Source organism: Camelina sativa, chromosome 5 (genome assembly GCF_030686135.1).
Source record: "Camelina sativa cultivar CO46 ecotype springtype chromosome 5, ASM3068613v1".
NCBI classification, from domain to species: Eukaryota; Viridiplantae; Streptophyta; class Magnoliopsida; order Brassicales; family Brassicaceae; genus Camelina; species Camelina sativa.
The window spans coordinates 39,715,407-39,739,735 of NC_141884.1; the positions used below are offsets into that span (position 1 = coordinate 39,715,407).

A 24,329-nucleotide genomic window follows, 5' to 3' on the forward strand; every position below is an offset into this window, starting at 1 on the left:
AATTTAATAAGTTAGAAATTCATTTTATTCAACAATATAAACTTGAAACAAAGAGAGTGACAACTCAAGATTCTCATCAACAATGCCGATAGATAAAAATTACAATAATAATACAAGTAATGAAGCAATAAATGGTGGTAAGTGTCATCTGAAATGGCTGTTTCTGATCATACCAGTGCCTCCTCCTCCTCCTCCTCCTCTAGGTTGTTCACCGGATATGAGCTTCTGCAACCGGATTTGTTCCCGGAATTTCGCTATGAACTCGCCGGCTTTTCTATCAACCTCATTATGGTCATGGCTCGCATTGCTTTGGCTTTCCCAAGCAGCTTCTTCCTCTTCCTCTAAAGTTACTTGAGGTTGCTGCTCGGCCTCTGTCTCTTCCATCGCAACTTCTTCTGGCTCAGATTTAGCGCGAGTCTCTGAACTCTTATCCTGGTGCAGTACAATTGATAGTTCTTCTTTTCGTTGTCTTCTCGATTTAGTTCTTCCTCGGCTCTCTACTTTAGCTTCTGCCCGATCATCAGATGAATCTCCATCTGCCTTTAGATCTTTCCCTTGGCGATCAGATCTTATGGTCCTCACAGACTTTCCTCTCAGTAATACATTACTAGAAGCTCTCCAAGAACGTGATTCAAGTCTCGGACTATTTGTGTTCAATTCCTTATCATTATTACCACGAAGGTCCTTTTTCCTGGGCTTATCTGAATGCACAGTGTCATCTTTTAAGTTTCTTGTGACATCCTTCTCCGGCAAAGCGTCACGTTCCCCTCGTGAAGAATACATTGCACGCCTTGAAGCTTTAGCATTCGTTGGCCGGAGCGATACCTCCAGTGCAGGAAAAGATTCATCTTTTGCAGAGTCTTCCGCTGGTAGCTCCAAAGAGTCGTGACTCCTTCCCTTTTTGACTCTCAGATTGTTATTGTTGGCCTCCAAACCTTTCCCGATATTGTCTTCAAGCAAATGGCCATTACTCTTCTGCTGAAGATTCCGTCTCCTAGTTGTGGAGTCATCCACGGGAGATGAGATGGACTCAGGAGGGTAGGATCTGCGAGATTTGTTCCCTCTGCGGGAACTTTCAGCAGTCAAATTAAGTGATTTAGATCCCCGTTCCATCCTCCTGTATCTGTCTCTGACTTTGCTCCCTTCAAGTTCATCTTCAAAGCCTTTCCTTACACCCTCCTCTAACAATGAACCATCACTGTAATGCCGAGAATGTGAGGCACGCCTGTGAGTCTCATCGGTTACTTCTAATTCTGGCAAACGCCTGTGAGTATCATCGATCACTAATTGTGGCGATGGTGGAGATGAAGACAAAGACGGTGACGGGGGCAAGGATGGCGAACTAGACCGTGTTGAACCCTGAAGACTCTGTTCCTTAACCAATTCTTCCACATTTGAGTTAAGAGACTCCTGAGAAACAGAACGAGAAGGAGAGAATCTGTTCTCAGTATGGGATGCAAGACTAGTTTGCGATGAAGCAGAAGACCGGGAAGAAGATGCCGATTTGCGAGTCGTAAATTGAGTTTCATCTACAGATTGAGGATAAAACTCAGAAGGATAGTTGTCTCCCATTCCCATCATTTCAGGTGTAAAATGCCATGGAACAGGTGGAGTGGGAGGAGCCACGACCTCATCAGGCAATAACAAAGACTCAGCTTCCCCATTTACAGCTCCATCAGCAAAGGAGTTATTGTTATCTTCAGGAGCTGGAGTAGTATCTCTCAGAGCAGACCTTAAACTCCTAATCGGCAAGCCTAAAGGTTGGTGAACAACGTGACCATCAAGACCATAAGCTGGTCTAGCAACCACAACCTTAGATTTACCTTGAAAATACTGGGAACTCCAAGCTCTGACTTCATTGGTTTGACTACCACCACCAGACGAATCTTCCGATTCGGTTTCAACAACAAAAGACTCGGATTTAAGAACCACAGGAGCTCGAGCACTGACATTATCATTATTAATCAAACGAGTCTCACTCCTCCTCACATCAACAAAATCAGAAGAATGATGATGATTCTCATCAAACTGGAAGATTGTGGAAACATAAGACAAAGAAGAAGAAGACTCATCTAGACTAAAATCAAGAGGGGATTCAACAGTTCTACGGCTAAACAAACCATAAGCAACAGCAATGCCGACGAATAGGAGGTGAATGAGTTCCCAGAACTTGGTGAGCACAGTCTCGCCGACGAAATCGGGGGCTTGGGAAGGGAATAAAGGCAAGGCGAGGAGAAAGAGAGCGAATAGAACAGACTTACAGAAGAATCCTCCTCCTCCTCCGGTGGATTTGGAACGGGCTTGAGTGGTAGACGGCGGCGGAGGAGGAGAGCGACGCTTGGTGTAGGGATTGGGAGACGCCATTGTCGTGGAATTTGATTGAGATAGATCTCTCTCTTTCTCTGGAGCGGAGTGTGGAATTGGATAAATTAGGGATTCGTTGGGGGTATGTGAAGAAGGAATGAAGAAGACTTCGAAGCGACGTAAGAGACAGATCTAACATTAATAAAAAGCTGTGTGAGAGAGAGAGAGAGAGAGAAAGAGTGAGAATGGAAACTATCTTCTGAACTATAAAGCAAAAGAAGAAGACGAAGCCCCCCGCTTGTCACAAACATCCGTGATTTACGGAATTGACCTTGGCTTTATCTGCTCCATTATATTAAAAATACACGACGTCGTATTACTCTTCTTTCCATAAAATATCCGAAAAAGCAAAGCATGCAACTAGTCTCAATTACACAACAAAGCTTCACTGATCAGGAAGAAAAATTACTGAAGATGGGTGTTAATGACTCCGGCTATTCACATGTTGGATTATGCGGATCTAGGTTACATGCATCTTGTTTATAATATATATGGCTTAACATCACTAGATTATCGCATAACAACATGAGCAAAATCCTTGCAAGTAAAATTGAACTTGTTTATATATCACATAGAAGCATAATTTGTTTAAGATATTTTCGGATTTGTTCAAAATCAATCTCGCTCTCTGTATGTGTTTAAAATATTTTCGGATTTGTTCAAAATCAATCTCGTTCTCTATGTGTTTGAGATATTTTCGGATTTCTTCAAAATCAATCTCGCTCTCTGTGTGTGTTTAAGATATTTTCGGATTTGTTCAAAATCAATCTCGCTCTCTGTGTGTTTAAGATATTTTCGGATTTGTTCAAAATCAAATTCGCTCTATGTGTGTGTTTAAGATATTTTCGGCGTTTCCCTTGGATCTTGGTTGAAATCGTCGTCTAGGTTTAAGTTTTGGTCGTAGCAAACTGCAAGTGAGAAGAAGAAAACAGACGACGCATGCCACTGAAGTCCAGTCTCTCCTCAAAGCTTTCAATAACTTTCTGGATAGTATTACCAGTTTTTTTAAATAATGAACACTCATTGCACCAAGCCACTTAATCTATTTAAAAACGTGTTATTGAAATTTCACTCCGGTTTAGTGATTCCGTCACGCAGGTTAATTAACATCTGTTAAGTCGTGCGTTCAATTCGACCAATTTTTTATAAAATTTTATTTGACATCAGTTTAATATATCAGATATTATTATTCCAATCAAAATGGGTATTAAACGTTCAAATTAAAATAAGTTGAAGTTTTTTTTTGGAATTTTTCCAAAAGATAAACGGGTAGTGGACGAAAAAGCAAGATAATTATATTTTGACAAGGTCAACAAAAAGACTAGGAATAGATATATTCATTTTTTTAGCAACAGCACCACAATGTCCAACTTCAAAAGCACCAAAGAGAACATAGGCAGAGTCTTACCTTCATCAATAAACCCATAATAGAGTTTACTAGTATTAGTTTTCTTTTTCATCCACCACTAAAGAGTTAGGATCAGGAAAGATATTTTCCCCCTTGTGGACTACTACCAAACCGAAGTAACTTTGTTTCATCATGCACTAACTCTGGTCATTGGTGTAAATATGTCTCTGTAACCTGAACAACAGTATCTCACATGACCAATTGACAAAATTCATATATAATTATCTATATTAATAATAGATACAGGTACAAATCAACATATCAAATATAACATAAGTACCAAGTTTAAGTAGTTTTGGGGGAAGAAATCAATAGTCACTTGGTCAAAACTCTTACAAACTTCCGGAAAATAAGAATTTGAAAATACGTTCTACAAAACTAACTCTGAATTTCTCAAAGAGAACTAGAAAATTTAAGAGTAAAAGACAATTCTTTGAACTCTATAAACAAGAATTGTCAAAAGATGCAACAAAGTCGAACGTGGAAAAAAAAAAACCCTTTTTTCTCTCAAAACCCTAGTTTTCAAGACAGCCGCCGCCAAATGTTCGATTGCCTCTCCGCCGTCCGGGGCTTCGCCGGCGGTGTGAGAGGGCTCTACTCTTTCCGTTTTTCTTCTTTATTTCTAGTTGTTGTAGTGGAAACTCGATCTCTACTTCTCTGGTCGCGCTGAGGAAGGTTCATCTGCCGGCGGCTGCGTCGCGACGATGCGGAGGCCTACAAGATGGAGTGAGATCTCAGCTCGCTTTCCTCTCCGGGAGAATGGTGGTGGTTCGAAGCAGCTTAGGACGGCCTTCTCTGCAGTTTCAAGGTGTCAGATCTAGGTTTGTTGGGTCGCGACCTCCTGCTTCTCTAACCGTCTGCCGGAGGACCTAGCTGACCGAAGTTTATGGTGGAGTCGGGGTTTATTTTTCTTTTACCGGTTGTTGGCGAGCTCTCCTTGTGCGTTGGCGGCTGAGATTTGAGGACTTCCTCAAAGCTGGCGTTTCTCGAGAGCCTCTTCCATCTTCTGGTTCCAGTCCGGCCAAGATGCGGGGCAACAATGCAGGAGCGATGTGGTCAATCCGAATATGCACCGTTGAGGTGAAGCTATGCTAATCTGTGCTCCAACTTCTTAATATTAGGTGATTAGCATTCTGGTTGTTGTGTGGTTAGATTGGAGAAGCCTCTGTTCCTGCTAGTTTTGCTTTGTTTCTCTTGGTCGGTTCAGTCGGACGTTCGGTCCGTTTTAGGCTTAGGACCGAGACAATGAAAAGCCGGAGAAACCAAATTCTTCTGATATTGCGCTTTTGGGCGTTGATGCTATGGGGACAAGCTCTACTTGCAGATCATAAGGTTCTAATAGCTTGGATTTGATTTGTTATTCAGTATAAGATTTGGATTTTTCTGTGTTGTTAGTTGTTTTCGTGTCATAGAGTTTATTTAGGTAGTTTAAGAGATGATTTCACACCAAGTTGTGGTGTGTTATCTATCTCGTTGTGGTTAAAAAATGCATTGGTATTCGATTAGGTAGCGTTGGATCCGCCTAGTGTTCCAGGGTTGTACTTGATCAACCATTGCATTTGCTTTTGGTCCAATTCTATAGAGGCGAATGTAATGTGCCTTGGATTTGGTTGTAATCTCTTGGTTAATGAAAAGTTGATGTTGAGCAAAAATTAAAAAAAAAAATAAATAAATAAACAAGAATTGTCCTGAAGCTTAGACGGTTAGACTAGCCACAATGTATTATGTATGGAAACAGCAACAACCCGGACACAAATGTATGGGATTTGAAAAATTACCATCATTCACTAACAGCTTAAATACTCGATCTTTGAAACCCGTACAATACAGGGAAGGAAGCAACACATGTTCCCTAAACCACAGCCACGTATCCTGAAATAAAGTGAGTAAACATGTTCGATGAAACGAGATAAATCGTACAAAAATCTGTAAAATTTCTCGAATGGTAAGAGCAAAGAAGCTCGAGTCAAGCTCTCTCTCTACTCATAACATACTTACAGTCAAGCTCTCTCTCTACTCTACGTATGTAAATTGGTCCCATCGGCGGTAAAATTTACTCCGTCACCGCCACGTCTTTTTTTATTTTATTTTATTGCGAATCTTTTTCTTATTTACCTTTTTAATAGCAGTTCTTAAAGATTTACTTATTGTGGATGTAAGAACTAATTAAACATAAAAGGCCACTTTTCGCAAGAGGGTGAATTGAGAAATTTTTGTTAAATTTGGACGACATCAGAAACAGAAAGGGTCTTCTGCTTCTGCTTCTGCCTCTGCTTCTTCTTCGCCGTCTCTGTGCGGCACGACGAGAGTGCTCTTCCTCTTCTTAACTAATAACAATGACGGAGGAAGAGGTAGCGATGGAAGTGGAAGCTGTAGAAGCTATTTACGGCGAAGACTGCGTCATATTGGATTCATATCCTCCTCATCTTCACCTCCACATGAAGCCCCGTACCGCCGAGATCTCTTCTCAGCAGGTTTCTCTTTTCTCCGTTTCCCTCCTGATTTGTTCTTCAGGATCGAGGACAATCTGAGAACCCGTAATTTTCTCATTGAGATTTTGCGATTAGGGTTCCGGCTTTGTTTATGCGATCGTCCAAATCAGTAAATTTGAAATTTCTACCGTATATTAACATTGTTAATGCTCTCTGCAGTTTGTGGAAGCGGTTTTGAGAATCCAAGCATGTTCTAAGGTATGTTATGGTGTCGATGTCATTATCCTTGAGCTTTTTTTTGAGCTAAAAGTATGTTCTTTTGTTGTAACAGTATCCAGATGAGCCACCTCGAATTAGTCTGATTGAATCCAAGGGTCTGGATGATCATAGGCAAAAGCATTTGATTGACATAGTTCAAGAGAAAGCTTCTGAGTTATCATCTTCTTTAATGCTTGTTGAACTTTGTGAGGTAAGCAACTCTTTATGTTTTCTTGTATACTAACAACTACTGTGCCGTGTCATTGCACCATGTTTATGTTGAATCTCATTATTAACGATTAGTAGATTTAGCGTTATGTAAAGGAAATAAGTCGTATGCAGATTAAAAAAAAAAGACTTAAAGTTTGCTGAATCACAAGCAGACAATGTGTGTATGTGTATTTGTTTGTGCGTAGATATGCATATGTAATCTGGTTAAGATTAGAATATCTTGTAGTGTACTAAACTTATATGTTTCTAGGAAGCAGTTGAGAGGCTCACAATTATGAATCACCCGGATGGAGATTGTCCACTTTGTTTGTATCCATTATTCCCTGAGGATGACGGGACTAAACAAATGCCATTTATGAAGCTGATGTCTTGTTTTCATTGTTTTCACTGGTGAGGAATTGTTAGCCTCTTATCTTTCCTAGTTTGGGATTATTTTTCAATGTTTAAGATGTCTAATTGTTCTTTGTTGATTTCAAGTGATCAGTGAGTGCGCCATTAGGTGGTGGAACTGGCTTCATGCACAGAAAGATGCTGATTCGAAATCTGGTGACGCTGTACACACGCGTAGAGGATCAAGTGCTCGAGAAGGTTCGTATTATAAGGTCTTTTTTTGACAGAAAGCTGAAAAAGATAGTGGTTCTCCGAAAGGGAGTTTGACAAAATAATCCAAAGAAATAAGTATTGCAGGTCATTCTGGATCAACAGATAAAAGCTTGGGAAACTGTCCAGTGTGCCGCAAAGTATTTCATGCGAGTGATATTGAACATGTTCTTGACTTGGTTGGTACTCAATCACCTCAACAGGTGAGCGAGCCATCTACACCAGATCATTTATGTGTGTTTGCATTGTTTCGACCTTTTATCCACAATTCAAGATTCAACTTTTATTCTTTCCTCTATTGACTGTATCAGCTTACATGCTTTGGACCAAACAGGATTCTGGTTTAATACAAGGTGAGGACGAAGATCCGCTGCTCCAGTCAGACTCAGAGAACATTAGAAGAGAGCGGTTTGAGTCTATTCTAAAGTTGCAGGAAGAAAAAGGCGGTTTGGTTCAGCCAAAGAAAAACATATCGGTTGTGCCTGGTATGTATCTTCCTCCGCCACCCCCTGCATCATCGTCACCCAACGAAGAAGAAGAAGCTGGTCAAAGCCAAGAACAAGGAGAAGAAGAACCCAAAGAAGCTGAATCAGAGACAAACTCTAGCAGCTCCGCCAACAGAAGTGGTCGAGGCAGAGGCAGAGGCAGAGGGAGAGGCCGAGGCCGGGGACATAATGGCAACAGAAGGAAGCAGACCTTGCAAGATCCAACAAAACCAACGAGGCAATGGGTGCAGAGAACAAGAGAAGGTGACAACTAATTTATTATTCGAATCTTGTATGATGCTTCAAACTCAAACTCAAACACAAGAGTATATAACTTCATAAACTGGCGGGAGAAATTTATTAATGTTTCTCTTTTACCAATTTGTAAGTTTTCTCGGAGCATATGCATATTTGTTTTTGTCAATTTAGCTTTAGTAATTACAAAACATGTGAGAACTGAGAAAAGGATTAGAAGAAGAAGAGGAAGAAGAAATACGGTGTCGTATTAAAATTGGGCCTGAGTGTCCATTGGGCTTGAGCTTAATGGCTTACAAAGTGTTAATAGACATAGCTTGAACACATAGCTTAACCGGTATTATGATCAGAGATTATTATAGCTTAACCGGTTAGTGATCTGAGTTCGGAATTCGAAATCGCCGGCGATTTCTGCTCATCTGTTCGATGTCCTCTCCGTCTGCGGTCGCCGACCTTTTGGCCGCGCTTGCTTACCGGCTTAAGAACAGAAACCAATTGTTCGAAGAAGAACTGGAAGAGTCTACTTCCTCTATGGGACTAGCTATCTCGAAGCTTAACCGAACTCTGACTCTGGACATCGGCGGCGACGAGTCTGGGGTTAAGGTTATGGACGCAGCGTTATCTCTAATGTGCTTCAAGGCACCTCAGGTTAGTTATTTTGATTGAAATTATGGATTTTGGCATATGTGCGTGAGTGATTCTCTTATTCAAAAAATTTCATCCCCTCAGGTATTTGATTCGGCGATTGAGTATCTGGTGCGAACCATTGTTTGCGCTTTATCATCTTCAAGGAATTGTAAGGTACTTAGGTATCGAAACGAGGAAACGTTACAGTTTGGTAGCTCTTATTTACCTCGCTGCTCTGAAGAATTGATCAAAGTCTCTAAGGATATTATTGATAAATTGGGAGGATCAAACGGTGAGTTTTTTGATTTGGGATTTCCAAGATTTTATCTTTAATCTCTTCTTCTTCTTTCATATTTTTATCTGACTTGGAACTGTTTATAGGAAGATTGGCTACAGAATTGTTCCAAGCTGTTGTAAGATCGGCAGCTTCAACATCATGCAGCGTGTATAGAAAGTTAGAGGATGGAAGAGATAGGGCTGTCTCAAAGCTTCTTCCTTTCTTACCGAGAGAATCATCTATAGACAACCACGAGATACCTCTGAGGTTTGACCTCTTGTACTGGTTCTATCCTAAGCTACGTTAGTCTACAGATAACTTGTGGAACTGAAGCTGCAGCTTCTGAGATTTTTTTCTCTGTTGTTTCAGAAAATAAAGGTAGACCGGTCTCTGACACTTTTTGATGATCAGGATCCTGTTCTGGTATCAAGATCCGTTGTCTTTGAAGGAAGATGTTTCCAGAGTCTTGAAAGATGTGGTGGAAAGGCCTTTCCTTTGTCTAAAGAAGGAGCTTTTCGAGAGGGCAGAGTGGCGCGATATTGTCATCTGCTTAGCGCTATCCCCTTCTATGTTTATCAACACCAGAGCGCTTTTACATAAGTGGCTTTTGCTTACGTGAGTTCCTATCCAATTCATGTCATGGAAATTTGCAGTAATATACACATGTAACCTTATGCTGACATATGTCTTACTTTCTGATGCAATTTCATGCTTAACGCCAGGGGACTTGCTTCTGTCTTTGAAATACTTGCTGGTTTGGTCTCTGCTATAGTGGACACTATTTCAAGACCGTCGTTGTGGGGTATACCGGTGGAACTAGCTTCCATGTTGCCATTCTCTGATACATATTTTCCCTTCCAGTGTCAATTTCTGAGAATCTTGGCTGGTCCTCTCACCTCCAAGTCCCTCGTAATGTTAGCTCATACTGTCAGTAAACCATCTGCTGTTCCTGGGAAACAAGGACGGGATGCTTATTGTAAGCCTACTCCGATAAAAGTTCAAGCATTAGATGACAAAACCGAATGGTAACTTTACATGATAATGCAAATTGATTTCCTCACGTTTGATCTACTAACATATACGTGTGTGTGTGCGAGTCGTTTTTGACTGATGTTGTATCTTCTGGCAGGGCTTTGGCTATTAACTTCCCAGATTGGTTTTATTTTGCTTCTGCTATGCTCTTCTCGAATGGAAAATCGTTGGAAAATATCCACCATATATACACTTCAAAAGTGACTGATTGTAGACAAGCATGTGATGTGGAAGATCTCTCCATTGCTGCGGCTACATACATTGCTTGGATTCTAAACCCTGTAACTGGAACCATTCAAGAATCACTAAGTAAGTCTCTCATTAGAGTCTCAGAGATATGTATCAGCAAAAGTTGCGGCGAAGAAGCACATCGTAGTGAGACTATAACTGGCAAGAGAAAGAAACCAGATAAGCTCGTTTCTGGCAAAATAAAGGCTTCCAGTATTGTGGAAGACCTATTGAGAGAATATGAAAACAAAATCAGCAGTTCAGTTTCTTATGAATTGGATTCTCAGAAAACACGTCCATCTTTCAGCTCTGGCCTCCAAAACAATTTTTTGGTAAGAAGAGTGGTGGTTGGCGTACTGTTTGGTTCTCCATATCCAGTAACAGATGAGGAGTATGAACTGGTACTGCACTATGCTGCAACTGGGAAGATTCTCGCCTTTAAGAAATCACGGAGTACCGGATCTAAACAAGGAAAGGGATTCTGTAGAATATCTGCTTTACTGTCGAATGAAATTACCAAGGAGGAGGCTATTGAAGGCACACTTCTTGTTTTCAACTTAACCGACACTTTGGAGAGTATGTGTGTATCAAGTTTTGAAGCTGAAGAAGACGGCGAGGAGTTTATTAACCACTTTAAGCTAAGATCCAGCAAGTACTTGGTCAAATGCATAGATCGCCTAATACAACTCCACTGTAAAGAAGATGGAGATCCAATACTAAGTGACATTAATATCAGACTTCTACAATGGAAAATAAAAGGTCTAGAAGATCCACATTTCAACAAAGTTCTTGATGATATCGCTGCTAAGTTAGCCTGCAGATTCTTTCCTGTATAACTGTCACCATTTAGCCTGACCTATGTCATATTTGGTGGTGCACATAATTTTTGGGAACATTGTGATCAGAGGTGAATTGCTTAAAGCACTCACACGACTGGTATGAAGATGGTGTACTACAGGTAATTGAAATTGAATGCCTTCTTTGGTCTAATTTCTAAATAGTAACAAAATCATACGTGATAAGCCAGTTTAGTCTTCTCAAAGTAGCAACATTCTCGGCAAATTTTAAGTTGGGTGCCTGAATGTCGTTGGTGTCTATAATATGTTGCTACCTCTAAATAGGATTTAGTGCACTAGTTTGTTTAGAGCCTAAAGTTTTAAGTTGCTGGCTATCATATTTTATTATCAAGGGAGCTCTAAATTGAATGTATTACTCTTCTGCTGTTCTGCACATGGGTGATGAGACATATGACCTGCAATTTTTCTTTTTTTTGGTTGTGATCATAATGACATATTTACCTTTACCCTTAATATTTCAGCTCCACAACTGAAAGTATTTGATCTGCCTGGACTGGACCAGAGGATTGTGGACAATATAATGGTGAGCCTCGGAGCCACTTCACTTGACAACCACAAAACAATAAGGTTTTCAACAGTTTTGACCGGATTCCCTACTGAAATGGATAATGTAGCTTCATTATCATGATTTTACCTAGGTTCAAATTGTAATTTGTTTCTTGGATTTCTTGGCTAGGTATGCGCACCAACTCAATGATGCCATAACTGCCGGGCACAGTGCCTTCTGCTAGCCAGGGCGTCTGAGTTTCGTTATCCCAAGCCCCTGAGAGTTGCAAAAGGCATATGATCCCGCTGAGGCTGTTTTAATCATGTTGTTAAATATTTGTTATCAGACCTTATGCTTAAAATAGTCATTACATTGACCTTCAGACTAACTGTATGGACGCCAGCCAGGTCTAGGCTTTCATATGGAAAGAGATAAAATCTTTTCCAGGCTTTTTGTTTGTTTCCGTTGTGTGGATCTTTTTATCCTCAAACAGTAAAGGGATAAAGACAAGAGGGGACATGGGAGAGATTCTGTCTATTAGGTTCTGGGAGGGACACAAGGTAAGAAGAAGACACAGAGAAGATCCGGTAAAATCCTGATTTTAACAAAACCATGTGGTGGTTTCACTTTCAGACAAGAGATGAAGAGTTGTCAGATGCGAACTAGAGAGAGAATCCGATGGAAACAGACCCCACACCCCAGCCACTTGGAATTGAAGATAAATTATATCACAGAGATTATTTACCCCCTCTTAAGTTTCTTGCTTACAGTTACAGGTTTTTTACCCTTCATTTTTCAGTAAATAAACCACAAAATCTACAAAAGGTTACCCAAATTTTGTCTGAATAAGAGCATATTAGAAGTTAAAGACATATCCAGAATCAAAGCGACGCCCTCAGTTTCAAAATTTCGTTTATTTACATTCTCCTTATAATAAATAAAAATGTACTCAACAATTTCTTGGGGAAACACAATAACTGACCTCACATTAATGCTAAAATACATAATTAAGGGCAATAAAACAAAAGCCATACTTTCAATTTTAAAGAGTTGAAGCTTTGTTACTGTAACTCTGTAAGACTATCAAGATATATGTGTATATAATTTAAAGTCCTATTTGATAGAGTATGAGCGAGTGCATACCGTTTGGAGAGACTCCATGAACAAAGCAGAAAAACTTGTTAACGACTGGAACACACCAGGCAACCCTGTCTGCAGATTATTCAAAGTCATGGCTCTTGTCACTTCTATTGCCTTTGAGTATTTCAGCATCTCTTCCTCTACTCTCCTTTGGCAAGCTGCAAGCTCGACTTTTTTATCGCTTAACGGGTCTCGAGCGTCTAACATGTGTTCGCTATCGGGTCCTGAATCTGGTAAACCGGCACCGACCATTGAGTATGACTGGTAATATTTCCTCTCTAGGTTTCTAAGCGAAGAAGCTTTCTTCTCGAGCTCTTTTGATGCTGATTCTGTTCTTTTCTTTATCTTATGTTCATCAGCTTGTTTTGCGGATATCACATGCACAACGTTGATGAAGCTTTTGATTGCCTCAGATGCGACTGTATCGGGAACACGGTCTAGAGCGAGTTTCCACTCATCGCAGAAGGCGAAAGCATTGAGCGGCTCTTTATGATGATCGGTGGCATCTTCTTGGCAAACTGGGAGAAGGGTTAGCTTGAACCAGGTGTGAACTGAGAGTATGAAGTCACGTTGGAATTTAATTAGACGGCTGAAACTGGTGTGCCAAGAAGAGACAGCTGATTCCAAGTCACGTGTTGCTTGTCGGTGTAACTCAGAGGTTGATTCACCTTTGCCTGATCTGTTAATGAGTCCCCGGACTTGCTCCACAATGCTGTTCTGAGTCTCATGGTATTGATGCATAGATTTCCACATGTACATAAAGCTGCATCAGGTGAAAAAAAAAAAACACAGATTAATGTCTGCAATAGTATACTGCTTCTTATAGGTTATTGCCTATACAGCCTCTTAACTATGAGACATAATTACCAATTTCAGCAACTTAGTAGTTACTTTGGCAAGATAATAAGCTATAAAACTTCAAAAGGCTAAGAACTAAACTGTAACAATAGATAAGAGAGGTAAGAGACCTTTTTGTCTCACTCTAAGCATGTCAAGGACCACAAAATTCTAAACGCATGAGGTCATTATTGTTCACCTACACTTACCAAGTCCACACTTACCAAGTCCACAAGATTCTTCTAAAGATAAGAAAAGTAGGTGGAAATAAATAGGACACCAAATTTAAGACAGCAAATGGGCAAGTAATGATTGCTTGCCAAAATGTCAAATTCAAGAAACATGTTGGATCACAAGATAACATCAAGCAAGGGAGTGATTCAGTTATATAGATAGAGAAAAAATTACCCATGACAGAGCTCAACGAGTTGTGGAACAAGGTCGGTATCACGAAGACGGATTATGGCAGTAGATGTGGTTGTAACAGCTTGAGAAGTAACAATTATCAATGACTGTAACCTCGTTATAGAGGCCTTTGTCTTGTCTAGTTTAGCTTCATCCTCCCCTTTATACTCTTGGCTTTGAAGTTGCGCTAACTTCTTCTCATGCTCAATCTTGAAGCCTTCTCTAGCCTGAATAAAATTCATCAGTTACCAACAGTCAGTTGACAAAATTCATCAAAACCTACAAACGCTTTGATTTGGACAAACTGTAAAGAACCTTAATTTCTTCATAGAGCTTCTTCTCCCATGCCAAGAGACGGTCAAGAGTGGAACAAAGGCTCTTCGAACTGTTTGGTTGATCCAACGCCGTCGTGTCTATCCTGTACTTGACTGACAATGGTGGCTTCGAGGTCCATGTCGAGCTCAAGGTGCTTAATATGCTACTAGAATGAATCACCGTTTCTAATAACACACAAAATTCACAAATGTCACAAACTCATCAAAGCATTACCAAAAAAAGCAAGAAAACAGAACTCACTCTTCAAGTGGCTGAAACTGCGATCGAGCTCAGCTCTACCAAGCTCAAGCATCTGAGACACTTGATCACCCGAAGCAGCCGCCTTATCGAAATTCTCCTTAATGGCATCAACGATTTCTTTCAAATCCCTATGCCTAACCACCATGTTCATGTCAGTGATCTCTCTTCCTCCTCTATAGCTACCAGAAGATATCGTCGCAGCATCATCTGCTTTGTCATATTCTCGCGGCATTGGTGAAGGTTGCTGATGATGCTGTCTCATCGAATTAGATCCACCAAACTCGGAGCGAGTCCCTACCTCAGAGATCGACTCTCTATCGTCATCATCGGAGCTCGTGGTGCTGTAATGATCGTGATCATCCCATTCACTACAATGTACTTCCTCTCTCTCAGTCTCCGTCTCCGTCTCCTCATCCACCGCATTGCTCACTGATTCGAACTGCTTCAGCTTCTGCTTACTAGGATCGAAGAAATCATACTCTGACCTCTCTGTTTCAGTATCGAAGAAGCGATCATCGGAGTTGTGTTTCTTCTTCTCTTGAGCCTTCCGATTGAAGAATTCGGAGTCCGGAGGTGAAGGAGGGTAAAAATTCTCCCAGTTCCAGACGGAGGAGGCCGGAGTAGCGGAGTAAGTAGAGTTCTGATAAGCAGCAGCTCCGGGATAAAAGCTCGGCATGAAATTGGATCTCTCACTCCTCGGAGAAGACGAAGGGCTTGACTCCGAGAGTATATGAGGCAGCTTAGGTTTCGGTGGCTGTTTCCGCCGTCGATTTGAAGAAACGGAATTGACTGAAGAAGAAGACTGTTTGGTACTACTAGCAACAGAAGGAGACATCGGAGGAGGCGACGGAGGGATAAATTTAGCCGGAGATGGTTCAGAAAGCGGAGGAGGATGAGGATGGAGGAAAACCGCCGGAGTTTGATCGGAGACAGAGAGAGGCTCACCGGCGGCGAATGAGGAGAGAGCAGATCCAGTGAGACGAAGAGATCGACAGTAATCGGCGTGAGAAGCGGCGAGATGATGACGAGCGTAGACAGCTTCTTTCATGAGACGGCGGCGATCTTTACAACGCCGTACAGAATCTTCGTTGTCGAGTTTGGACGCCGCACATCCCATGGCTGGCGGCTTATTCTTCTTCTTCTCCTTCAGGTTTCTTCTTTGTTACGGTGGGGGCGCGTGAAGCTCACGTCGGCTCTGCATAGTTCACAGCAGAGAGAAAGCTATATAGCTGTTTTCCAGATTTTGCCACTACACTACAGTGTACTCTACTGTCTATTTTTCTCATATTTATCGGCCAAAAAAAAAACATAACCGACAAAAAGAAAAGTTTATTTACCTTTTTCGGTTTCTTTTTTTCTGTTAGTTAAAAATTGAAAACTTTATAAAATTAGAAAAAAAAATACGACATTTTCTGACACATTGATTAACGGTTACCAGAACTTACATTACAATATTACGGTTAATCATAATTATTTAATTGTTCATCAAAAGAACCTCTATTATATTGCAACCGTAAACACAAAAGGACAAGTTGTAATTACATTGAAAATAGTCATTTGCGATTAGTAAATTATCTCTCTAATTACTTAAAACAAATCTAATTATTGCGAAGCCAAAGGGTCGTGGATCTGAAAGCTTCTGAGCTAAGGTCCAAGATGAAGAAAAAGCATCGATAAAAGTGGGGGAAAAAACGGCAGGATGGTGAAAAGCTGGAGCTAAAAACGGTGAAAAGTGTTATTTTTCCTCATCGGAAAAAGATGTCTTTAAAATGAATAGAACAAAACCACGTGCATTTTTTCTTTTTTTCCTTTTTTAAGCTTTCTAGTTTTTCTTCTTTACCAATCACTTTGTTCCAAAAGAGTCATCATCACCGCCTATATGACCGACCTTCCTTTAAAGAGACACTTTTAAAGTGAGTCTTTGGAGGTAATTATAAACTTATTTATAAAAGGACCAAACAGGCATCTAATTCGTCTGCTTCGAAAATACATGTGTCCCGTCTCGTTCTCTTGTGTATCTTCTTCTCCAATACTATTATTTGCTCGCTAGACAAAACTACCAAAATGTCTTTTATTTTAAAATTGTACACAAATTACTTATAATGTATTCATTTCAATTCATTACATGTGGGTTTTCTTAATAAGTATAGTGAAATATAGAGAAAATAAATGAATTGCTATTTTTTGAAAAGTGCATAGAAATGTTGCAAATACATAAGTATTTACAAACTAGGCAAACACATTAATAATGACTTTAGTAGAATGGGTCCTTGGGGGGGGGGGGGGAAGAAAATAATAAAGACAGAGTCCAGGAAGTGGAGGCCCCAACAAACAAAGAGAATGATTCATCTTTCGACTGAACCCCTTGAAGTAGTCATCTTTTTTTTTTTTTTTTTTTTTTCTTTTTTGACAATCTTGAAGTAGTCATATTTTGGTTGAGAAAATGTGATGTGTGAGTGTGACACTTATTATATGTCTAATGTACGTAATAGTGGATGACCATTTCATACAAAAATACCTAACGAAAATTTGTAATACAGGTTGCCATAAAAAACTCTACTTAAAACTCAATTGGAAATTATTCAATTTTAATTTCATTTCCATATTAAATCGAACATCCAAATAAAAAAACTGAATAAAAAGAAGGGAATTAGGCAAGTGACCGTTACGACGACATCTACAGGTAATGTATGTATTTGTAAGTAGTAAAAGGACCACCGAACGTCTTAAACGTGTTAATGCTATGAACATGTTAATAACACGTGAAATCATTGTGGCTTTGATCGATCGCGTTTGTTATTTACTTTAAAGCCTTCAATCCAATTTTGGCAATGATCAAGTTTTTTTTTTTATGTGTAGTAGTCTTCTCACTCGTCTAACAACATCTCGCGTTACATAGATAAAAATTGCCTTGACTTAATTAATCTGCCCACCAGTTGTTCGTCAAAATTCCCAAATGAAATTTTCGTCAAATCACCCTATGTTTTGTGTGGAGATTATGTTTACTACATTCTGCTACTTCGTTAATGTAGTACAAGAAAATCTTTATTCTTCATGAACTGTGTCTCATTCTTCTCCAAATTTTGCTTTTTTACTGAGTTTAGAGTTAAGACCAATCTAGAGTCTGACAACTTGTATTGTTTAACATCTTTTACAACCACTTGTTGGATATATGTAACTTCTCAATTGGCGTACTCTTTTCTTTATCAGGCAAAGAAGCTAAGACCAGTTCACGAGTGGCACAGAAACCATTGTTTTCGGCTTCAGCTACTGGAGGTCTACAGCTCCAAAATAGTTCAATGGAAAAACTACAGGACCATAGGAAGCTTTATGTTGTTAACAGGCTTTCTCCACTTGACATTATTGATGCCTATGTATACTTCTTGACCCTGATGTCACATCCAACAAGGTACACCACATTTCACCCCTTAATTTAATTATCTTCACGTAATTTGGTACGGCCATGGATCTTTCTCTTTAGAATCTATCTAATTAAACTATAAGAAAACAGAAGGCAAGAAACTTGTCCAAAAGACGTCCGGCTATAAAAATTGTTGTTGTCCACTAAATGGTTCTTTTGTCTTCTGAAGACTTATATGGTCAAATATAAACTTGTTATATATTTTAATATTCTTGATTTTTTGCTATAATGGATGGTGTTTAAGCTCTCAAGAATCTCCGAATATCCTGATTAGCGTAGACAATTAAAAATATATCCCAACATCATGGATTACCACTACTATCTTGAATTGTTTTATTATAGAAATTTTTACATTTTGAGAGAGTTTCCTTTCACGTTCTAAGAATAGGACCGTTTGTTATGCTACAATAATGCGATTAACGGTGAAATAAAGAATTTTTTGATCAAATTATTCGACGCGTGTGCCAATTGTTTTCTTTTGATTTTTTTGTCCCTCTAATCTTTTCAATAGGCAAAAACAGAGGTCAATGCTTCTTTGCTTAGCTCGACCTTAGACATTAACATCTTCTTCTTAGTCAGAATCTTTTTGACTTTTGAGAATTTTTCTTCTCCTGATTGCTAGGAGCACGAGTTACAATCTAGGTTTCTTACGGAGAGGTAAAATGTTAACAAAGAGAAAACAAACTTAAGGAATAGGGCTAATCTTTTATTATATCAAGTAGTGTAGTTTAGATTAATTACTACCCTAATGTCGGTAGATGGTGAGAGAGGCTACTCCTTCTACGTCTTCAAATGTACATTGGTAAAGGAATTTCTCAGATCTTGTGTGTGTTTTTTTTTTTAAATCCTTATTTTAGTTTACATTTTTACGGTAACAACAATGACAAATTAAAAAAAGAAGAAATATTGAATTAGTGGCGTTATGAATGAGTCAGCTTTCTTCCTGCATTGGGTTAATTTGGCCGGCAAATCTTTGAACTCGTTATTATATAGACCTTATTGTCTTCTTTATATGTTTGCCTCCATTACACATTCGTCTCAACTCCCCGATTTGCCCCTGGTTTTAAAAGCTTGTCTTGTTTCCTTTGTGAAAGGGCTAACGGGTGATGCTTTGGTGAAGGTTTTTTCTGGTCCTCCTGGTAAGTGTTTATTCTGCATTTCTTGTTTTTGATTTAACGTCTGCATAGATTTCAAATTATAACTTTTCGTCTGAGTTGAGTATGTAGAAGAAAGTGTTATGCTTGATGATAAAAAAAAGTGGTCTTGTATTATCTTCAGGAAGAAGCAAAATATGTAGTCTTTTAATGATGCGTTAATTAAATAATTACCTGCTGCCATTGTAGATTTCATAACTGAGTTTTAGTAACTTCCGGCTCAAGCAAAAAGGAAGTTCGATATGACGGACATATCAGAATCTCTCAAGGCTATCACCACGGAGAGCGTTGATCTGGTATGTGATTTTTTTATACATCGCCACTTTTTTTGTTTGCAGATATTTGCTTTGGATAGCTATTTAAGAAGTAATTATAGAAACTATGACTGATTGCTATTTCTCATGGATCGTTGCAGGAAAATGTTCCCGTTGAAGAGGTTTTTCAACATCTCAAATGCACGAAAGAAGGGTTGACCACCAATGAAGTGCAGGAGAGACTTACCTTGTTTGGTTACAACAAACTTGAGGAGAAAAAGGTTAAAAGATACAACTTTTCAGTCTCACATTTATCCATTACTTTTCTTGTTCTCTCTCTTTTAAATCTTATGTTGATCTCTCTTTATATTTGGTTCTGCAGGAGAGTAAGATACTCAAGTTCTTGGGGTTTATGTGGAATCCACTTTCATGGGTCATGGAAGCTGCAGCCCTGATGGCCATTGGTCTTGCACATGGAGGAGTACGTCTTTTGTTCCTTCTCATGACTCCGTTCATTATTCAACAATACATAAATACATGAATTGTTGATGGTCTCGGCTTACCGCAGATTCTTAAAACAATTTTAAGACTGATGAAACTAATTTGTCTCAACTGTTCAGGGCAAGCCACCGGATTATCACGACTTCGTTGGTATTGTGGTTTTACTTTTGATAAACTCGACAATCAGTTTTGTAGAAGAAAACAATGCTGGAAATGCAGCTGCGGCTCTCATGGCTCAGTTAGCCCCTAAAGCGAAGGTATTTATTCCTTTTAGTTGTGTTCATTTAAAAATTTGATTGTAGTAGATTACTTATTTATTATTCAACTGTTTTAGTCCATCCGCGATGGGAAATGGAACGAGATAGATGCAGCTGAGTTGGTTCCAGGAGATATAGTTAGTATCAAACTGGGAGATATCATTCCTGCTGATGCTCGTCTTCTTGAAGGAGACCCTTTAAAGATTGACCAGGCAAGTTCAACTTCTATATATGAGGATATCATAGCTCTGTATCCTTATCTCTCTTTCGGCTAATCTTGGCTAGTTTTATATTCTCTCCAGTCAGCACTCACAGGTGAATCTCTTCCAGTGACCAAAAATCCCGGTTCTTCAGTGTACTCTGGTTCAACTTGCAAGCAAGGTGAAATTGAAGCAGTTGTTATTGCGACTGGTGTCCACACTTTCTTTGGAAAGGCGGCTCATCTTGTGGACAGTACCACCCATGTTGGCCACTTCCAAAAGGTTTGTTCACACTTAAGAGTAAAATAAAAATTTCAAAGGTATTTGGAGTCAGTGACTAAATATAAACTTTTGTCTATTGGTTTCCAGGTTTTGACAGCAATAGGAAATTTCTGTATCTGCTCTATTGCAGTAGGAATGGCGATTGAAATCGTCGTTATATACGGTCTCCAAAAGAGAGGGTACCGTGTTGGTATTGATAACCTTCTTGTCTTGTTGATTGGTGGAATCCCCATTGCTATGCCTACTGTTCTATCTGTTACAATGGCAATTGGTGCTCATCGCTTGGCTCAACAGGTCAGTACAAGTCTTAAAGACAGAGTCAGTTAATTTTTGTTGATTTAGTGATTCAGTATAATGACTTTACAATCCATTTCAGGGTGCCATAACAAAGAGAATGACAGCCATTGAAGAAATGGCAGGAATGGATGTTTTGTGTAGTGACAAAACAGGTACTCTCACGCTAAACAAGCTTTCCGTGGATAAGAATCTGATCGAGGTTTGCATCTTTCTTTCTACTTACTTGATAGTTACAGATCCTGATAGGTTGGGGACGATGATGTAATAAAAGCACTTTTATCTCTTTTGTTACAGGTGTTTAAGAGGGGTATTGACAAAGATATGGCTGTGCTTATGGCTGCAAGAGCTGCACGTTTAGAGAACCAAGATGCTATCGATACTGCAATTGTTTCAATGTTGTCAGACCCGAAAGAGGTATTGACTCAAGACTCAACTTTCCGTAAACTAGATACAACTAACTCGTATATAAACTATGATGTATTGATCTGATACTTTGTCTTCAGGCACGTGCCGGAATTCAAGAACTTCATTTTCTTCCATTCAGTCCAGCTAATAGAAGAACTGCATTAACGTACTTAGACGGAGAAGGCAAAATGCACCGTGTCAGCAAAGGCGCTCCTGAGGAGGTTACAACTTTACCTTAAGTTTACCCATTGTTTTCTGAGAGATCATTCTGACAATTTTTCCTTCTCTAGATTTTGGATATGGCACACAACAAATCAGAAATCAAGGACAAGGTACATGCTACAATCGACAAATTTGCAGAACGTGGCCTAAGATCCCTTGGGTTGGCATACCAGGTGAGACATGATTAACTAGTTTTACAAGTAAAATCTGCACTTGTTTTTAATGGAATATCTCCTGATGTGATTACGTTGTAAAAATCCTTATTCAATAATAGGAAGTACCAGATGGTGATGTTAAAGGCGAAGGTGGTCCATGGGACTTCGTAGCTCTTCTTCCTCTGTTTGATCCTCCTCGTCATGACAGTGCACAGACAATTGAGCGAGCACTTCATCTTGGAGTCAGTGTTAAAATGATCACAGGTACGAAGCCAGTCTTTAGCTCCTTTCTATATATATTTAGCTCCTACTACCTTACTAAATTGTCAAAAATCAAAATTATTACAGGTGACCAGCTTGCAATTGCCAAAGAAACAGGAAGAAGGCTCGGAATGGGCACTAACATGTACCCGTCTTCATCTTTACTCACTGAGAACAACGCTGAAGGAGTTAACATTGATGAACTTATTGAGAAAGCAGACGGTTTTGCAGGAGTCTTTCCTGGTAAAGTTACTTACTTTAAAACTACATTTGTAACTATGATCTTTCGGAAATATCTGACAAACACCTTTTTTTTTCTAATTGTTAGAACATAAGTATGAAATTGTGAAGAGATTACAATCCCGAAAACACATATGCGGTATGACTGGTGATGGAGTGAATGACGCACCTGCCTTGAAGAAAGCTGATATTGGAATTGCTGTGGATGATGCAACTGATGCTGCTCGGAGTGCTTCTGATATTGTCTTAACAGAACCCGGGCTTAGTGTTATCATCAGTGCTGTCTTGACTAGCCGTGCAATTTTCCAGAGAATGAAAAATTACACGGTACATAAATGCTTCAGCCTCAGTGACTTATTTACCTGACAGTTTAAATTTAAGATGCTTAAATTGATAATTTTTTAACCTTCATTTTGCAGATATACGCTGTTTCTATCACTATTCGTATTGTGGTAAGTTTCTACATCGAAAAGGCATCAGATTTTCACAACTACGTGGTCGTATTTTTCATCTGATAACACATTTTTTCAATGTCTGTGTTACAGATGGGTTTCATGCTTCTCTGTGTCTTCTGGGAGTTTGACTTCCCTCCATTCATGGTTCTTGTGATTGCAATCCTTAACGATGGTTAGTTACTGTTAACTTTTTTTTTATGATTCAGCTTAAGGATTTGCTGGTTCTTGAAGCATTAACTCTGATAAATTTGGTTTTATGTTAAAAAGGTACGATCATGACCATATCTAAGGACAGAGTCAAGCCTTCTCCAACTCCAGATTGTTGGAAACTCAAGGAAATTTTCGCTACTGGTGTTGTACTTGGAACTTACTTGGCAATCATGACTGTTGTGTTTTTCTGGGCAGCATACGAAACCAACTTCTTCCCTGTAAGCTACACATTAATTATCCTTCTCTTTGTTTTGACTCTAATTTCAAGTGTCAGCAGAATATAACTTTCCCTTTTTGTGGTAGAACATTTTCCATGTGAGAAACTTCAACCAGCACCATTTTGACATGAAAGACAAGAAAGTGGCTGCACATTTGAATGAACAGATGGCTTCCGCGGTCTATCTTCAAATCAGCACAATCAGCCAAGCGTTGATCTTCGTGACCCGTTCCAGGAGCTGGTCATTTGTTGAGCGTCCCGGTTTTCTTCTTGTAGTTGCTTTCCTAATTGCTCAGCTGGTAAAGAGACTTTCCTCAACTCTCTTATCCTCTCCCATAATTGCTTATAACCCTCTTCATAATACAATTTGTTAATGAAATCAAATTGTGTATTTTTAAATAGATTGCATCTGGGATATCAGCAATGGCAACATGGCCTTTTGCTGGAATCAGAAGCATTGGATGGGGTTGGACTGGAGTTATCTGGATATTCAACATAGTAACTTACATGTTACTTGATCCTATCAAATTCCTAGTCCGTTATGCTCTTAGTGGCAAATCATGGAACCGAATGGTCGAGGGGAGGGTATGTAGTAGAATACAAAGACGAAATCTCTTTACTAAAAAATTTGAGTACTTGACAATTACATTTGCCTAACTAGTCTAGAACTCGTGATTTGTTTCCAGATTGCACTCACAGGCAAGAAGGATTTTGGCAAAGAAGAACGGATGGCTGCGTGGGCCACCGAGAAGCGTACACAACATGGTCTAGAGACGGGTCAAAAGCCAGTGTATGAGAGAAATAATAGCCCAACGGAGCTTAACAATATGGCTGAAGAAGCAAAAAGACGCGCAGAAATTGCAAGGTTAGATATCTGATAGTTTTAACTAACATGTATAGTAGAGAGTGTTGTTGGTATCAATCTCATGGGTGTTTTAAATTTCTGATGAAAACTGCAGAATGAGAGAGCTTCAGACATTGAAGGGGAAAGTCGAATCATCTGCAAAGCTGAAAGGCTATGATCTTAACGATGTCAACAACAACAACTACACAATCTGAGAGAGAGAGAGAGAGAGAGTCTCGATCTCTGCTCTTAATTCATTTTATCATTTCTTTTTTTCTTCTTCTATATATGTATTACTAATTCTTCTTGATAATGACATTAAATTTGATATCTTGTTGGAAGATGTCTCATGTTGTAATCTTTCATTTGATGCCTGTAACTTTACTACTTTTTTATTTGATGAAAATTCATATTTTGATGGGTTTTTTGTTCGGCCCTTTATAAAGCAGCACACA

General features: G+C 39.4%; 5 protein-coding genes across 14 annotated transcripts; 3 read left to right on the top strand and 2 right to left on the bottom strand.

Moving 5' to 3' along the window:
* Positions 1–7: 7 nt before the first annotated feature.
* Positions 8–2,620, bottom strand: LOC104788301 (uncharacterized). Its single transcript, XM_010514039.3, has one exon. The coding sequence runs from the start codon at positions 2,362–2,364 to the stop codon at positions 145–147; it is 2,220 nt and encodes a 739-aa protein (XP_010512341.1). The 5' UTR covers positions 2,365–2,620; the 3' UTR covers positions 8–144.
* Positions 2,621–5,712: 3,092 nt separating this feature from the next.
* On the top strand, positions 5,713–8,202 carry LOC104788302 (uncharacterized). Of its 4 annotated transcripts, none has more exons than XM_010514041.3 (7): positions 5,713–6,246; positions 6,424–6,462; positions 6,536–6,673; positions 6,944–7,083; positions 7,178–7,281; positions 7,381–7,496; positions 7,628–8,202. In XM_010514041.3, exons 1-7 carry the CDS (start codon positions 6,109–6,111, stop codon positions 8,051–8,053), a joined length of 1,101 nt encoding a protein of 366 aa, XP_010512343.2. In that variant the 5' UTR covers positions 5,713–6,108; the 3' UTR covers positions 8,054–8,202. The 4 variants fall into 4 exon arrangements, with proteins under 4 accessions (XP_010512343.2, XP_010512342.2, XP_087307615.1 ...); XM_010514040.3 differs by having other exon boundaries at positions 5,922–6,246; positions 7,366–7,496; XM_087451489.1 differs by having other exon boundaries at positions 5,922–6,246; positions 6,951–7,083.
* A 150-nt stretch (positions 8,203–8,352) lies between these two features.
* On the top strand, positions 8,353–11,991 carry LOC104788303 (uncharacterized). 4 transcript variants are annotated; one of them, XM_010514042.3, is made up of 8 exons: positions 8,353–8,681; positions 8,763–8,952; positions 9,042–9,204; positions 9,349–9,552; positions 9,660–9,962; positions 10,067–11,155; positions 11,516–11,621; positions 11,731–11,991. In XM_010514042.3, exons 1-6 carry the CDS (start codon positions 8,460–8,462, stop codon positions 11,031–11,033), a joined length of 2,049 nt encoding a protein of 682 aa, XP_010512344.1. In that variant the 5' UTR covers positions 8,353–8,459; the 3' UTR covers positions 11,034–11,155; positions 11,516–11,621; positions 11,731–11,991. The 4 variants fall into 4 exon arrangements, with proteins under 4 accessions (XP_010512344.1, XP_010512345.1, XP_087307612.1 ...); XM_010514043.3 differs by having other exon boundaries at positions 11,516–11,577; XM_087451486.1 differs by having other exon boundaries at positions 8,359–8,681; positions 9,307–9,552.
* Positions 11,992–12,440: 449 nt separating this feature from the next.
* Positions 12,441–15,837, bottom strand: LOC104788305 (nitrate regulatory gene2 protein-like). Its single transcript, XM_010514046.3, has 4 exons — positions 14,500–15,837; positions 14,239–14,423; positions 13,927–14,150; positions 12,441–13,444 (listed from the first exon to the last, which is right to left on the bottom strand). The coding sequence occupies exons 1-4, from the start codon at positions 15,614–15,616 to the stop codon at positions 12,655–12,657; spliced, it is 2,316 nt and encodes a 771-aa protein (XP_010512348.1). The 5' UTR covers positions 15,617–15,837; the 3' UTR covers positions 12,441–12,654.
* A 1,252-nt stretch (positions 15,838–17,089) lies between these two features.
* On the top strand, positions 17,090–24,299 carry LOC104788306 (ATPase 7, plasma membrane-type-like). 4 transcript variants are annotated; one of them, XM_087451492.1, is made up of 24 exons: positions 17,090–17,182; positions 17,710–17,908; positions 19,015–19,059; positions 19,264–19,370; positions 19,490–19,609; positions 19,711–19,809; positions 19,949–20,086; positions 20,164–20,298; positions 20,389–20,568; positions 20,656–20,862; positions 20,945–21,064; positions 21,160–21,279; positions 21,369–21,491; positions 21,561–21,665; positions 21,767–21,911; positions 21,996–22,151; positions 22,237–22,475; positions 22,568–22,600; positions 22,694–22,775; positions 22,871–23,031; positions 23,117–23,329; positions 23,433–23,615; positions 23,717–23,895; positions 23,990–24,299. In XM_087451492.1, exons 4-24 carry the CDS (start codon positions 19,317–19,319, stop codon positions 24,087–24,089), a joined length of 2,892 nt encoding a protein of 963 aa, XP_087307618.1. In that variant the 5' UTR covers positions 17,090–17,182; positions 17,710–17,908; positions 19,015–19,059; positions 19,264–19,316; the 3' UTR covers positions 24,090–24,299. The 4 variants fall into 4 exon arrangements, with proteins under 4 accessions (XP_087307618.1, XP_087307617.1, XP_087307620.1 ...); XM_087451491.1 differs by lacking the exons at positions 17,090–17,182; positions 17,710–17,908 and adding an exon at positions 18,301–18,722; XM_087451494.1 differs by lacking the exons at positions 17,090–17,182; positions 17,710–17,908 and adding an exon at positions 18,330–18,577.
* The last annotated feature ends 30 nt before the right edge of the window (positions 24,300–24,329 follow it).

Excerpts from the sequence above, each read along its gene's own strand:
- LOC104788302 (XM_010514040.3), top strand. The coding sequence starts at position 6,109 with ATGACGGAGGAAGAGGTAGCGATGGAAGTGGAAGCTGTAGAAGCTATT. Across the intron at positions 6,463-6,535 it reads GAATCCAAGCATGTTCTAAG|TATCCAGATGAGCCACCTCG; the intron begins GTATGTTATGGT and ends TTGTTGTAACAG. Across the intron at positions 7,497-7,627 it reads GTACTCAATCACCTCAACAG|GATTCTGGTTTAATACAAGG; the intron begins GTGAGCGAGCCA and ends TGGACCAAACAG.
- LOC104788303 (XM_010514042.3), top strand. The coding sequence starts at position 8,460 with ATGTCCTCTCCGTCTGCGGTCGCCGACCTTTTGGCCGCGCTTGCTTAC. Across the intron at positions 8,953-9,041 it reads TAAATTGGGAGGATCAAACG|GAAGATTGGCTACAGAATTG; the intron begins GTGAGTTTTTTG and ends AACTGTTTATAG. Across the intron at positions 9,963-10,066 it reads TTAGATGACAAAACCGAATG|GGCTTTGGCTATTAACTTCC; the intron begins GTAACTTTACAT and ends ATCTTCTGGCAG.
- LOC104788301 (XM_010514039.3), bottom strand. The coding sequence starts at position 2,364 with ATGGCGTCTCCCAATCCCTACACCAAGCGTCGCTCTCCTCCTCCGCCG.
- LOC104788305 (XM_010514046.3), bottom strand. The coding sequence starts at position 15,616 with ATGGGATGTGCGGCGTCCAAACTCGACAACGAAGATTCTGTACGGCGT. Across the intron at positions 14,151-14,238 it reads AGCTCTATGAAGAAATTAAG|GCTAGAGAAGGCTTCAAGAT; the intron begins GTTCTTTACAGT and ends AATTTTATTCAG. Across the intron at positions 13,445-13,926 it reads CTCGTTGAGCTCTGTCATGG|CTTTATGTACATGTGGAAAT; the intron begins GTAATTTTTTCT and ends CACCTGATGCAG.
- LOC104788306 (XM_087451492.1), top strand. The coding sequence starts at position 19,317 with ATGACGGACATATCAGAATCTCTCAAGGCTATCACCACGGAGAGCGTT. Across the intron at positions 21,280-21,368 it reads TGTTGTCAGACCCGAAAGAG|GCACGTGCCGGAATTCAAGA; the intron begins GTATTGACTCAA and ends CTTTGTCTTCAG. Across the intron at positions 23,896-23,989 it reads AGACGCGCAGAAATTGCAAG|AATGAGAGAGCTTCAGACAT; the intron begins GTTAGATATCTG and ends TGAAAACTGCAG.